The sequence below is a fragment of the Musa acuminata genome, chromosome BXJ1-3, assembly GCF_036884655.1.
Source record: "Musa acuminata AAA Group cultivar baxijiao chromosome BXJ1-3, Cavendish_Baxijiao_AAA, whole genome shotgun sequence".
Classification (NCBI taxonomy): domain Eukaryota; kingdom Viridiplantae; phylum Streptophyta; class Magnoliopsida; order Zingiberales; family Musaceae; genus Musa; species Musa acuminata.
The window spans coordinates 5,422,183-5,435,603 of NC_088329.1; the positions used below are offsets into that span (position 1 = coordinate 5,422,183).

Genomic DNA, 13,421 nt, shown 5'->3' on the forward strand with positions numbered 1-13,421 from the left:
CGTTTGGGACGGCGTGGGATGAGCAGCGACAGCCACACGGAGAACGCATGCCACTGTGCAAAGAAGGTCTCTCACGTGTTCCTTGCGTGATCAACTTTGCCGTCGAGATTACGATATATATTTTTATTAAATTATATGGATGATTTACTGAAAACAAGTTTCTAGTTTTATACTCCTTCGTCACGTATATATCAGCACTATTTTTTTTTATTTTAGTATAAAATATATTTTTTAAATGCCGTAACAAAATTGAAGACTAATTTTGAAGGGTTTGACTCAGTTTTGGCTTATTAGTTGAAAATAAACACAAAAATTCTTGCTTTAAAACTTGCTTAATATTGATGATGACGGTCAAATAATTATGTGTATTCATGATAAGAGCATGCAAAACGGCACTTGCCAGATATTGATCTGCGATCCCGAAACTTGTCAAGCATACCTGCATTTTCCGTAAAATGAAGTTGGCCCAACAAATGAAATTTCTGATCCCACCTGAAATAATTTAAACATGGCCTTCAGCTCAGCCAGAAAAATATTTTATAATCCAAAGCACTATACTTTTACAAAACCCAAACATCTCGTAATTTCTGGCAGATAAAAAATGTTCGACCTATGTTACAAAATTTCATCTCATCCGCACTTTGGATTGGTTTTTTAAGCCACTGGCGTTTCTTTTTAGCGATCTAACAGTGGACAAGAAGTCATTCTTTTCTTGAGGTAATGACTCGGAAGACACAGCCTCTTCTTTTCCTGGAACGACATCAATATCTTGTCCAGATACAGAAAAATCTTCATGACGGGTGCCAACTTTCCCTGCACCCTTTTTCTGCTTTTCAACACGTTGCCTGACAAACGCAGCACTCCTGTAACACCAAAAGTTGGGTTTCCTTAGGACAGATCTAAAGAAAAATCTCAAATAATAATAACACAAGAATAATGACATTGCCCAAGATAACAGGAATTACCTTTTGTACTGTGGATCGGTTGGGTCCAAGGAATACAGATGAGATGCCAAAAGGGCAGAGAATCTTGGATCATTGCTAACATCTACATCCGGTAACTTGTCCTCCTCGTGAACTTGTTTTCCTTTCTTGCCTTTAACCTTCTTGGGCTTCAGGTTATAGCCTTTAGGACCTGTGTTGGGACCTTGGTCGTCAGTCAACAACAACTCAAGCTCAGCTCTACTTGCTTCACGTTCCCTATCCAAATCTCGTAGATCATCTCTCCCTCTATCATCTTTGCCTCTTTTATTTGACGGGGCCTTGCTCCTTTTCTTGCCAACCTTGGGTTCAGTATCCCCAGGTTCGTCAATGAAGAAATCATCAGTTTGGTCAGGTGCCTCTTCAGCATCATAATCACTACTATCATCCTCGGAGTACTTGGACCTACTCTTCCTAGCTTTCTTCTTTTCACTTCTCTTTCTAAGCACTGCTTCCCAAACTGTTTCTGATTTTTTGTCCTTCTTCTCGAAGATCCGCTTGCTTAGGTCCTCCAACTCCGTATTGAATGTGATCTCCATATCTTTATCATCACTCTTGTCTCCATCAGAATCATTTTGTGATAATAGAAGAGCTCTTAACTCTTCAATTCCCTTGCGCTTTTTAACTTCACCATTGGGCAATGCTGATGGGTCATTATTCTCATCATCATCTACTTGATCATTCTCATCATCTTCATCACTGTCTCCACTAGAAGCTAGATACTCATTCAACTCATCCAGCTATACGAGGGTAAAAAAATCTGTATTAGCTTATCAGACAAATCAAATGCAAAGTGGCTTAAATTATATAAAACTGATTAACTCAAGAAGTTACAAGAATCACCATACAGTTCAAGCAAACAAATCCAGTTCTGTAGTGTGTGTGATATTCAAAGAAATCAATTTAACAAATCCACATTGCACGCATGCCAAAATAATATCAAAGTAACTACAATAGCAATTTTGGGGAGAAAAAATCACCGGAACATTCAGGGAGGCGCTAGCCTGAAAACTCCACATTCATCTCAATGTTCTCATCTCAGTTATACTAACTCTTCGTACATGTTTCGTAACTACTTAAGGCTCCATAGAGCGCGGCTAGCCTAAACAATTATTGAATAATATTTTTTCTTTTAGTCTAAAAGGCACCTAGCGATCACAAAAAATCTTCAAGTCACTATTTACTTTAACCATTCAATTTTTATTCTATAAGAAAAATCTTCAAATAATCTCTCCATCCTATCAAACAATAGACTCGAGATACTTCAAACTTTTATTTGTACCTTTTCGTCCACTCATCCTAATTACATCATTAATTCTTCTCTTAGTATACTGAAATTATATCTCATATATATACTTAATATAAAACCTTTAGTTTTCAAGTTTTGTCTTCACAATTCAAATTCAAAACCAATTCCAAATAAACTCTCATTAATTACAACACATAAAAGCAAACCAATGAGGATAAGATCGCTGGAGATTTCTTTTGTGTGTGTCCTTGGTCACGGTCATTGCTAATACTAAAGGTTTGTCAATGTGAACATGGACAATTTTGTAGATGCATCCATGCGAGACATATAGCCTAAGCAATTAAAGGTTTGTTTACAACCTAGGTGCTAGTTTACGTGCTCAAGCAATCACCCATGAAAACATGGATTCTGGAGACGAAAGGGTCAACCATTCCTAGCAAACCCCTTCCCAATTAGGTAGCACCGAGGGACAGAAAGCCCCTCTAGCTAAAACCTTTGATCTAGCAAATGTAGGAAGTGGATCCAGCCAGCTAGGAAGGTGTCAAGTAGGCTGCGGAAAGGCAAAAAGCATGTCATGGCTTTGGAAGCCTCTAATGAGAAATTTACAGCTATACAACTAGTAAAAAGATCTAGATTATTAGGAGTATTAGATGCGTACTGTGAATTGAAGACACGGTAATCTATATACGTGAACATTGTAAGCTTTTAAAGCTCATAATTTTTTGCATGTTATCTTCCTTATGCTTAATAATAGCTAACTACTCTAGCTCTAGTTCTTTCGATTCATAATTGGAGGCACTTGTATGCCTTGATGAAGTGAAGCCCTCCTTCATGAAAGAAGACGGGCCCCAAGAACAGAGTAACCATCCTCAAGGTCAAGAAGTCAAACTATGAATGATTAAAGGGGAATCCGCCATTGAACCATTCCCAAGGAAATTCATAAACATCAAGAATATGTACTAACTTTTAAATGAATAGTTCAATATACATGGAAAACCAAAAATCATCTATATGGTACATTGGTTTGAAACTTTGAATTATGACAAAGAGAATCATTGAGAGAGGAACTTAATAATAAAAAATGACTATAATTAGTGGGATGTGATAGGAAATTAACTCCAAGCTACACATTTATAAGATCATAGTTGCTAAAGAGAACATTTAGATGGCGAAGCTAACTAAAGTAATCTTAGTTAAAATGACCAACCTGATTTGGATTGAACTTCTGTCTTAATACCTTTTTACGCTCTGGCTCATCCTCTTCCCAGGTTAGTTTCACTTTGCTATGTTGCAAGGCACGAGTTTGGAAGGCTGGCTCCTTGTAGCTTGTTGGTGCCTAATATCACAATAATAATCAGGTATTAAACTTGTCCAAATATAAATTAAAAAAAAGAATCAAAGCTACTTCTAAAAAGTAAATTGTTAACATCAGAAGTTTCAGGCACATGAAAACTTTTAGAAATCCATTAATTTTTATAGTAGATACGTTTGTTGAAGTGAATCCATTTATTCCCCACTAAACACAACCTAATACACAATGCAGGAAGGTCCATGTGACAAATCTCTAAGTGGACATCAATAACAACTCAAATCAACTTTTTATTCGTGTTGGTAACCAGCAGGTGCAGAGGGGTTCCTGCATGCACATGCTAGACGCTTAAATAAGTATATGGGAACATGCATACTCAATATGAAGTAGAATCATATCAAATAATTATAATTGCAGTCAAGGGCAAATAGATGAATGAATGAATGAACTAATGCTCAAGAGTGGTGAGCTCTAACTGCAATAAATTTTACATTTCCAAATCTTCATAAACCAGACAACTTTCAAAGTTTTGCACTGTTTTCACCCTTAGTAACTCATATATCAAGATTATACAAACATTAACTGCACTGACTTCAAATAAAATATGGTTCACTACTAACTGACTTGATTTTCTAACTCCAACTTTGCCAAAACATATTGTCGAAATAGCCAGCAGAAAAGCATTTGTAACATAAAAGAACTAAGAGTATACTGTTTGCTAAACCTCAAAGTCAAAAGTTCATAGTTTATTCAGACTGAAAATTTTGCCAAAAATTTGAGCATTTTCAAAATAAAATCAAAAGGAACTCTATGACTAAAGAAATAGATAAAAACAACACTCTAGAGAAGTCACCTTGGAAATATCTTCCAAAATGCTTTCGTATGGATCAAGCATATTGCAAGCCTATCTCATATCTATCTTGTGAACAAACTTCATTGGTATCTACAGCATTAAAAATCACCTATAATTTTACAGAAAGAAACTGCTATTTCCATTGTGAAGCAGGTGCTTTTTGTTTTGCAGAGTCGGAAAAAAGGGAAGCTTCAGCCGTCACAAGTAAATCTTTAGCCTATCCGTCCAATGAATTAAATTTGCATATACATCCAAAGGCTAAAAACAAGTACCTCTGTGGTGACATCACGAGGAGGATGCTTGAATTCCATAGAATCAGGAATGAATCGTAGATCAAAAACATTTGACGTTTTCAGAAGCTCAGTGCCATCGAGAGTTTTATAAATATGACTGGCGGTAGCACTTGAATCACAAATTACAACAGCATAACAATACCTACATCATCATTGGAAAGAGAAAAAGATCAAATTAGTTAAAGACTTAGAAAGCACAATCCTTATGATTTGGACTGTCATGTGAAAATGGAAGTATAACTATCATCAAAACTTTCAACAGAACAATTATATGTTTTTACCATAAATCCTAAATATATCCATGATAATCGCTATAGGAAACATTCATGTGAAAACACATAGAGGATATGACAACAGATAATTCACTGCAGTCAATTGTAAACTGTGTGCATGTACAGACAAGTATAAAAACATTAGTCCAAATGGCATTCACGGTTCAACTAAAGAATATATAAAATCTCAAACAATTTTCTAGGACACAAGAAACTTGAGGAGAAATGTGCTTTTATAAAATCACCTTAGCTTGTTCAACTCATAATTACGCAACTTTTCATTGTCAATATCAGAATCATCCTCACTATGGTCGTCGCTGTCATCAAAGAGACCAGATGGTCCATTAACTGCTTCAATTTCCATGCATTTGAGCCCAAACTCAGACGGATAGATAGAAACTGACAAAATATTTCCACCCTTTGGGAGACATGAACTCATCACAACATATATATCAACAGCCTACACAGCACGAACTGAATTTCAGATTCAGATGAATAATGAAAAATTCAAGTCAAACAAAGATAGCATCCGAAACTGAACATGCAACAACATCTACTTCATGAATCAGTTGAGATAAAAGATGATCAGCTAATAGTGTGCACCTAAGACATGTTTAGTATTTCCAATAATGAATTTTCTAACTTAAGTGACAACCTGAAGTTTATAGAGAATAATTATTAATACTTGCATTGAATTACAAAATAAACATAAACTAAGGAAACAAGTAAGCAAATAGAGACACCAAGACATCAGAGATACAAACTCATTCTTGCAATAACATCAAGAGTCACCATGGTCAAGGTTATCTAGTTGTCTCCAGTCACTAGCTGAGATGGTATAGACACCCCACTCATTAAGGACAAACCAGCCCTCCAGGTTCTATCCCAGCTGAAATAGGTTGTGCGGTCCTTGCTCAAACGGCATCCATAAAAAGTGATACTTGTTGCTTCGCACGGAATACCCGTGTATCGATCCACATCTTTACCAGTTGGCACATCCAACCTATACATTGGTGTAACCTTAACAATATCAACTATTTCTTTCACTAGTAAACAACCAGCTCAAGACAGCATAAACCATTATATACATGATCTCGGACAAGTTGCAGTTAGAAATTTAATGGACAGCTCCAACGAGGAAAAAGAACAACGGATGCGGTGCAGGAAGGCACTGCAAACATCCCACAGTGGCATGTATGTGGTACTTGCCCTCACTTCCATGGTTCACAACAAAGTGTGAGGTTCCATAAGAAGGTTTATATTCTTGACTTTTGTAAAGCCCATGTAGGTACTTGACCTCCCTTCCATGGTTCAAAACAAAGTCTGAGAAACCACATATCACGATTATATTCTTTAATTGGGTAAGCTCAAAAAGCATATGTCATAACCATCTCAGACTAACTTCAAAATTAGATAAAAGAAAACAAGATTATGTTAGAACCTATCTGACTCAAGAAAATTATCTTTTCTTCTGAGAAGAAAGCTCATAAAACATCTTACCAAAAAGTGGAGAACCATTTAGAAGAGAAAGCGGGGAACCTAAAAGTGACACCACAAAATTGAAACATATACTCCATTAGTGCAGGAGACAACTGTTTATCTGGTTACAAACATAAACTGCATCTTTCTTGGCCTCTGGAAGATGAATTTTACATAAATCATAACATTTATACATAAACGTAAGGTTTTAAGCAACTCTTTGGCACCCATTAGTATCCTTTTATATTTTTTTCTACAATTAAATGTGACATTTCTGTGAAATGAACAAGGAGAAGCTAAAAATAAAATGTAATGATATTTGTTTCTTAATTCATCATAGTATAATCAGTTGGTCCAAAAAAAAAAAAAAAAGACTACGTTTCAGAGTGGATCTTAGCTCAAGACACAAACTCTTATATATCCAAAGCAATATAAGAAATCTTAAATTTTGAGTTTAAGACATGTCAAAATTTACAAGATATCTTAAATTGCAATTTCCTGATCATAGGATATTCTGCTTACCTTAATATGGTCCCAGTCCATATTAACAACTGCAAGTCTGTGAGTTTCACTGTCTATTACAGGTGTATCCTCATGACTAGCCAACAGATATCGGCAAATGTCACTATTCACTGAGTGCTGCAACCAAAGATAGATGAATCAAAGTTAGCTAATTCCAAGCACATAGATCTTTAGTGTATTTCCTAATAAACTAGCAGGCTAGCATAGCAGCTAATTCCAAGCACATAGATCTTTAGTGTATTTCATAATAAACTAGCAGACTAGCATAGCAGCTAATCGTATAGCACAAGAGAACCCAAATAGTAAGACTATCCACAAGAAGAAACACATTTCAAACCAAAATGATATCACTTGTTTTTTCTTTTTCTCCAATCTATGAAGATAGAAAGTATAGGAACTCAGGTAGTTATAAGAGCAAAACACTCACAAATAAACAAGAAAATGGGTAAAGTGCTCCTCAAGCAAAAACTGTTAAGAGGTAAATGCGAGTTCAAAAACTCTTGCAGTGAACTGAAAATATAACAAGAAGAAACTATCATGCAGCAAGAAAAGAAGCATGTCAAAGGAGTATACTGGCATCCACTTAAAATAATGAAGAACTGAACTCCAACATGCACCATAATGCAGCCGAAAATTTCAACTTCAAAGAAAACAGAACTGACATCATCATCCGTAGAACCACTCTCATCACTGCTAGAAGCAGAACTTTGCTCCTCCTCATCATCGTCACTACCCTTCTCCTCCTCCTCAGCTGAAAACTCCACCTCGGACTCGCTCCCGCTCCCTTCCATCAGGCGCCGCGGTGAACTCTCTGCCCTCTGCACCTTGGCGCTACCTTCGTTCACCTGGTGGTTCTCCTCCTCGTCCTCCTGTTGCAGATAATAATGGAGGAGGGGGTTCACAGCCTTCCCCTTCTTCCGCTTCCCCCTCTTGTCCACGGGTGCGGCAGAGGTATCAAAATTCTTGTCCGAGAACATCCGCGTGAAGCGGGAGTCGATGACGACCTTCGACTCACGCTTCGGCATCCGCTGGAACCGTGGATCGAAGTGCGCCGCCGCGAATCGAGCGTCAGTGATGAGGCTATTCTTCTCACTTTTGCTCTCCTTACTCTCTTTCTCCCCCATATGCTCCACATCATCGATCTCTCGGGCGTTGCAGTTCTCCTGCCGGGCCTTCCTCTTATTCTTCTTCTTCTTACCCTTCTTGTTATCGCCTAGATCTTCTTCCTCCACAGCCACCGTCACCGGCGGCGGCGTCGGAAGCCTAGGCTTCTTGTGCTTATTATTCTTCTTCTTGATCTTGACGTCTTCGTCGATTGCGTCGCCATGCGGACAAAGTTGAGGGCTCTTCTTCTTTCGTTTCTTCTCGTCCCTCGCCATCGCGGTGGAACGGCGGACTCGACCGATAGGGCTATTGATATGTAGGGTTTTGAAAGCCGGCCCGGACGGTCAGGAAATCGTGAGCCGTTGTCCCTGAACCGATAGGCAGCGAACCCGTAATTTAGATGGACGTGAAAGATGAATCGCTGCTCACACGATGCGATTTACCTCACGAAGAAGGGGCTTTGAAGTCGATTTCTCCTCTCCCACGAAATAGAAATCCACTCCTATCTAAAATATTTATGTTAAATTTTTAATAATTATGAAAGTTAAATAATCGATTTTGCTGATAGAATATATAGCATATTATAGTATATAAATGATAAAAAAGATAAATAAAAAGATAATTTCAATTATACTGACGAACGATGATATTATGAATAGCTATTGTAGTAATCGTTAACAACGATAATACGATAGATTGACTATGCTGATATCGATCAGAACATCGATGATAAAAAAGAAATAGTCAACAAAACAATGAGGTATTTGTATCATCGTCGAAGAATGAAGAAGAGGGAGGTGAGACATCTATGTCGGTATCACACTGCTCTACTACGTCTTTCTCTTTTGACATCGACATAGATGTCTTACCATTTTATTTTATTTTTTTTATTATTATCGATGTTTGGATTGGTATTGACGGGATTGACCATTGCGTTGTTGTTATTAATCACCACTACAACAACCATATACGACGTCATTATTCGTTACTATAATATATGTATTGTCTCTTCCGTTTATAAAATCGATTACGATAAATAAGATTAAATATTTATTTTTATAATTATAATAATTATAAAAAATATTTTTTTAATCTGAAAATTAATTAAAGGTCTAACTACATATGGTAACATATGTACTTGGTCCTATCAAATGTGTTCAAAGTCGGCAGCAATTTGACAAGATATAACCACATTTGAGTGGAAGCCTCAATAAACTTCGTTATGTTGATAAAATAATAATGTTTATTAGTTTATTGTACAAAGAATTATGATGTCAGTTGTAATCGTTGAAAGAATAATTTCGTTCACTAATTCTTACGGCACAGCATCGGACCGCCCCTCCATTTGCTATTCCCTTTTGTTGGCACATCTGTCTGCCCTAATCGTGCTATGTTATTACTCACCAAGGAGGGATGAGAACACCACACTCTCTTCACGCCCATTTGTCGCGCTCTCGCCCACGGCCATGAGGAGCGACCGCATCGCCGGCCTCGTTAAATGTTCCCCCGCGCCCCGCCGTACCATATCGTTGTGAGCCGTCACCAGCGCCACCTTCTATTCCCCCTCCTCTCCCCCCGCCGCTGCCCCTTCTCGGGCGCCTCCGGCTCCGGCCCCGACCCTACCGACCTGTGGATCGCCAAACTCGTCTCCACCGTTTTCCACCTCTCCCCTTCCCCTGCCATTGCCGCCGACCGGATCGCCCCCATCCGCCACCTCCTCTCCCCTTCAGTCGCCCTTGCTGCCCTCCGCCGCCACGCTGACCCCCTGTCCGCCCTTGCATTCTTCGAGCTTAGCTGCTCCGCTTTTGGGATCACCCACTCTGCCGCCGCTTTTAGATTCGTGATCTGCTCTCTGTGCCAATCGGGTTTCCATGATGACGCACTGAAGGTGTTTTATCAAATGGCTAACGAGGGGCATGGTATAGAGGAGTCTTTCCTCGAGTTCTTGGCCGTTTCTTGTATTGAGGCCGGTAAATTGGACCTAGCGGTGGGATTGCTTGGTAGAGCTTCTGAATTCGGCTGCTGGTATCAATCTTACACTTTAAATAACCTACTGAGTCTTTTAGTTGGAAGAAACCTAGTGAACGATGCTGTCCTTTTTCTAAGGCAGCATTTACATTCACAGTTTTTGACTCCTGATACTTGTAGCTTCAACATAGTCATAAAGGGACTTTGTAGATTGGGTGACATAGATGCAGCATTCAATTTTTCTGATCAAATGAGGAGCTTTGGGTGCTCGCCTGATATGGTGACACACAACACTCTTATTGATGGGCTTTGTCGAGCCAAGCAGCTTGATAGAGCACAGGAGCTTTTACAGAGAATTCAGTTAGATGGTTCGAGCTTGCCAAATGTGGTGACATACACATCTGTCATCTCTGGTTATTGCAAAATGGGCAAGATGGAAGAGGCATTGGGGGTCTTCAGTGAGATGACTGGTGCTGGGATAAGACCCAGCAGGGTAACATACAATGTTCTTATCGATGGATATGGTAAGGTAGGTGACATGCTGTCAGCTGTTTCAGTGTATGAGAGAATGTTGGCTTCTGGCTGTCCTCCTGATGTTGTTACTTTTACTTCATTGATTGATGGGTATTGCCGAAGTGGATGGCTGGATGATGCAATGAAGCTCTGGAACGAGATGAGTCAGAGAGAATTAAAGCCCAATGCATACACCTATGCTGTTGCTATAAATTCATTTTGCAGGATGAATAGGTTAAATGAGGCGAGGAAACTTCTGAAGGAACTGAAAGGGAGGAGAGATGTTATGCCACATGCCTTCATTTACAATCCTGTTATTGATGGGCTGTGTAAGTGTGGTCGTGTGGATGAGGCTAATGTGGTTGTCTTAGAAATGGAGGAAAGGAGGTGTAAACCTGACAAGTTTACTTACACTATACTTATAATTGGGCACTGCATGAAGGGGAGGATGGCGGAAGCCATAGCCCTTTTCCAGAAGATGGTCTCTTCTGGCTGTACTCCAGATAGCATAACAGTTAATTCTTTAGTATCATTTCTTCTGAAGGCTGGGATGCCCAATGAGATCAACAAGATAATGCTTACTGCATCTGAAAGGTACATAGGATTGGACAAACCATGTCAAGAGATTCCTTCATCGCTTGGAAAAAGCATGGGTATTTCAGTGGCTATGTAAGCAAAGTGTGTTTCCAAGCTGAACTGCTGAAAGATAATAATTACAGGAGTTTGGGAGGTTTTCGTACCTCACATTTAACCAAGCCATCCAACTAGGCTGAAAATGCATGGTAGTCATGGAAACATTGCTATCGTCACAAGACTTCAATTTGGGCCAGTCTCTATGCAATATCAAGAACTGAACATTTTGGTAAAGGAAAAATAAGTGGATTGAGACATTCTGCTTTGTTTTTAAGTGGATTGAGGCATTCTGCTTTGTTTTCTTTCTCTCTTTAAAAGCATTCTGTCAGCACACGGCATCATGTTGTCTGTCACCCGTTCACATAATTGAGTTTCCATGCGAAAAAATTGACAGTTAATGTGGAGACAAAAGATCTGTCTAGAGCAGAGAAATGTGAATCATTGTCAACCCAGCATGTTTAAGATCTTATAGAGTTAACTGCCATTATGTCTTGAATAAGATGATAATACATTGGATGAAAAATGTTTCACTAAGGTTGGTTTTTGGAAATTTTGGTGCTGAATTTTTCATTCAACAAATGTACTTCTCTTGCTAACTATTAGCAAATTTATGATGTCAGTCATGGCAAAAGTATTTAGCAATTGCTAGTCAAGGCCTTATGTCAGTCTGTTGTTAACTTATCCTGTGTCTGTCTTTTTATGTTCAGTTAAATTCTACTACTTATTTCATGGTACAGAAAATAGATTGATCATGCATATCGTTAACATAAATTCCTAGTGATATCTTCAAACAACTTAAATCGACTAGTGATCAGTAGGGGCATAAATATGCAGTAAAATTTTTCATACAATGTGCAGTATGTATCAGATGATATAAAATATAAAATACGATGACAACAAAAAGCTGTAATGTCCAAACTCATATAACATTGACTAGAACTCAAAAAAGAAACAGGTAAGTACCTGTGGATGACTTGGATCAATAGGAAAAGTATACTGATAATGACTAGCCTGAAAATAAACATTTAATGCACATGATGGTAGTTGCAATATTTTTCCAGTGAAATTCAATGAGTAGTAAGCGCTAAACAAATTCTGCAGGTTCCTTATAAGTTTTTGTGCTCCTTTCGAGAAATATCTCCTCTTTTGTTACCTTGACATGAGAAAATAAATTCATTCAATATCGTTCCGCTGATTTAATATATTTTATCTCATTGTATGTAAATATTGGCCATGAGAGAGAATACCCAACAGTCAAACTAGCCAAAGAAGGAAATAGCTATAAATTGATACACTTATCTACTAGCATCTTATTTGTTGACCTCTTTGATTGTTCTCTGTATTGTTTGCAGAACTTTTCTGTACAAAAAGCCTGTGACCACAAACAAAGCTTCGAATTTGGAGTAAGATTTACAGGGAGCTTTTGTCAAGGAACTGAGGAATTCACATTGGAATTACAGAAAGTTTTTGGGATTTGTTTTACCTCAATGGAGCTACTAATATCTCTTTTTTCTCCTTATTTTATGGTTTTCTGAGGAAGCCAATTCTGACTCTATATTGAGAAACTTCCAAGACAATATCTGGTACTAGGTTGAGGAACTTTTGAAAAGATTCTTAGTCATTAACTCCCTGTCTAGCATCATGGCTTGTGGACTTGGGTCTGTAAACCTTTTGTAACAACAATAATCTTTGCTCCCAGACTCTGATGCTAAATTTGTTGCCCGAAGTTTTGTTTTGATCCGTATGTGTACATCAGAAATTTTTTTTCCTTTAAGAGTCTGAATCAATCAAAGGAATCTTGCCTGTTCCTGATGCTCTTTTGTTGTATGTGAAATGCTTTAGTATGCTTTTAGGGAGAATTAAGGTCAATGTCTGCTTTGCATAGTGATGTTTGATGCAATGTTGCTTGAAAAGTTCTCCAGTTGATAACTTACAAATGTTCTTGTGCTGCCACTGTATTACTATTGCTCGAAAAGTTGGTGAGTAAAATCCATGCAGAATTACCAAATCATGACTTCATACCACACTTTTGGAGGTGTTGAGCTTGGTCTCATATGAACAGCTGATAACATTCCTAAAACTAATGTTTTTCTCATATCTCTGCAGGTTTTACAAATTTTTGAAATGTAGGATGTTTACCTGAAGACTGCATACATGAAATTGCAATAATTTTGGTGTTTAGCACTAAATGAGAAATGCAGTGTTTTGGTTGCAGTCGACTATGAACAATGCATATTAAAGAGGTT

At 38.1% G+C, this 13,421-nt stretch overlaps 2 protein-coding genes across 4 annotated transcripts; one reads left to right on the plus strand and one right to left on the minus strand.

The window, feature by feature from the left end:
- Positions 1 to 498: 498 nt before the first annotated feature.
- On the minus strand, positions 499 to 8,455 carry LOC135582486 (uncharacterized). 2 transcript variants are annotated; one of them, XM_065119622.1, is made up of 7 exons: positions 7,620 to 8,455; positions 6,958 to 7,074; positions 5,202 to 5,416; positions 4,664 to 4,826; positions 3,437 to 3,565; positions 966 to 1,720; positions 499 to 863 (listed from the first exon to the last, which is right to left on the minus strand). In XM_065119622.1, exons 1-7 carry the CDS (start codon positions 8,334 to 8,336, stop codon positions 626 to 628), a joined length of 2,334 nt encoding a protein of 777 aa, XP_064975694.1. In that variant the 5' UTR covers positions 8,337 to 8,455; the 3' UTR covers positions 499 to 625. The 2 variants fall into 2 exon arrangements, with proteins under 2 accessions (XP_064975694.1, XP_064975703.1); XM_065119631.1 differs by having other exon boundaries at positions 3,467 to 3,565; positions 7,620 to 8,396.
- A 962-nt stretch (positions 8,456 to 9,417) lies between these two features.
- LOC135618633 (pentatricopeptide repeat-containing protein At2g06000-like) lies at positions 9,418 to 12,987 on the plus strand. Of its 2 annotated transcripts, none has more exons than XM_065119684.1 (2): positions 9,418 to 11,710; positions 12,528 to 12,987. In XM_065119684.1, exon 1 carries the CDS (start codon positions 9,560 to 9,562, stop codon positions 11,213 to 11,215), a length of 1,656 nt encoding a protein of 551 aa, XP_064975756.1. In that variant the 5' UTR covers positions 9,418 to 9,559; the 3' UTR covers positions 11,216 to 11,710; positions 12,528 to 12,987. The 2 variants fall into 2 exon arrangements, with proteins under 2 accessions (XP_064975756.1, XP_064975764.1); XM_065119692.1 differs by having other exon boundaries at positions 9,418 to 11,404.
- Positions 12,988 to 13,421: the final 434 nt, after the last annotated feature.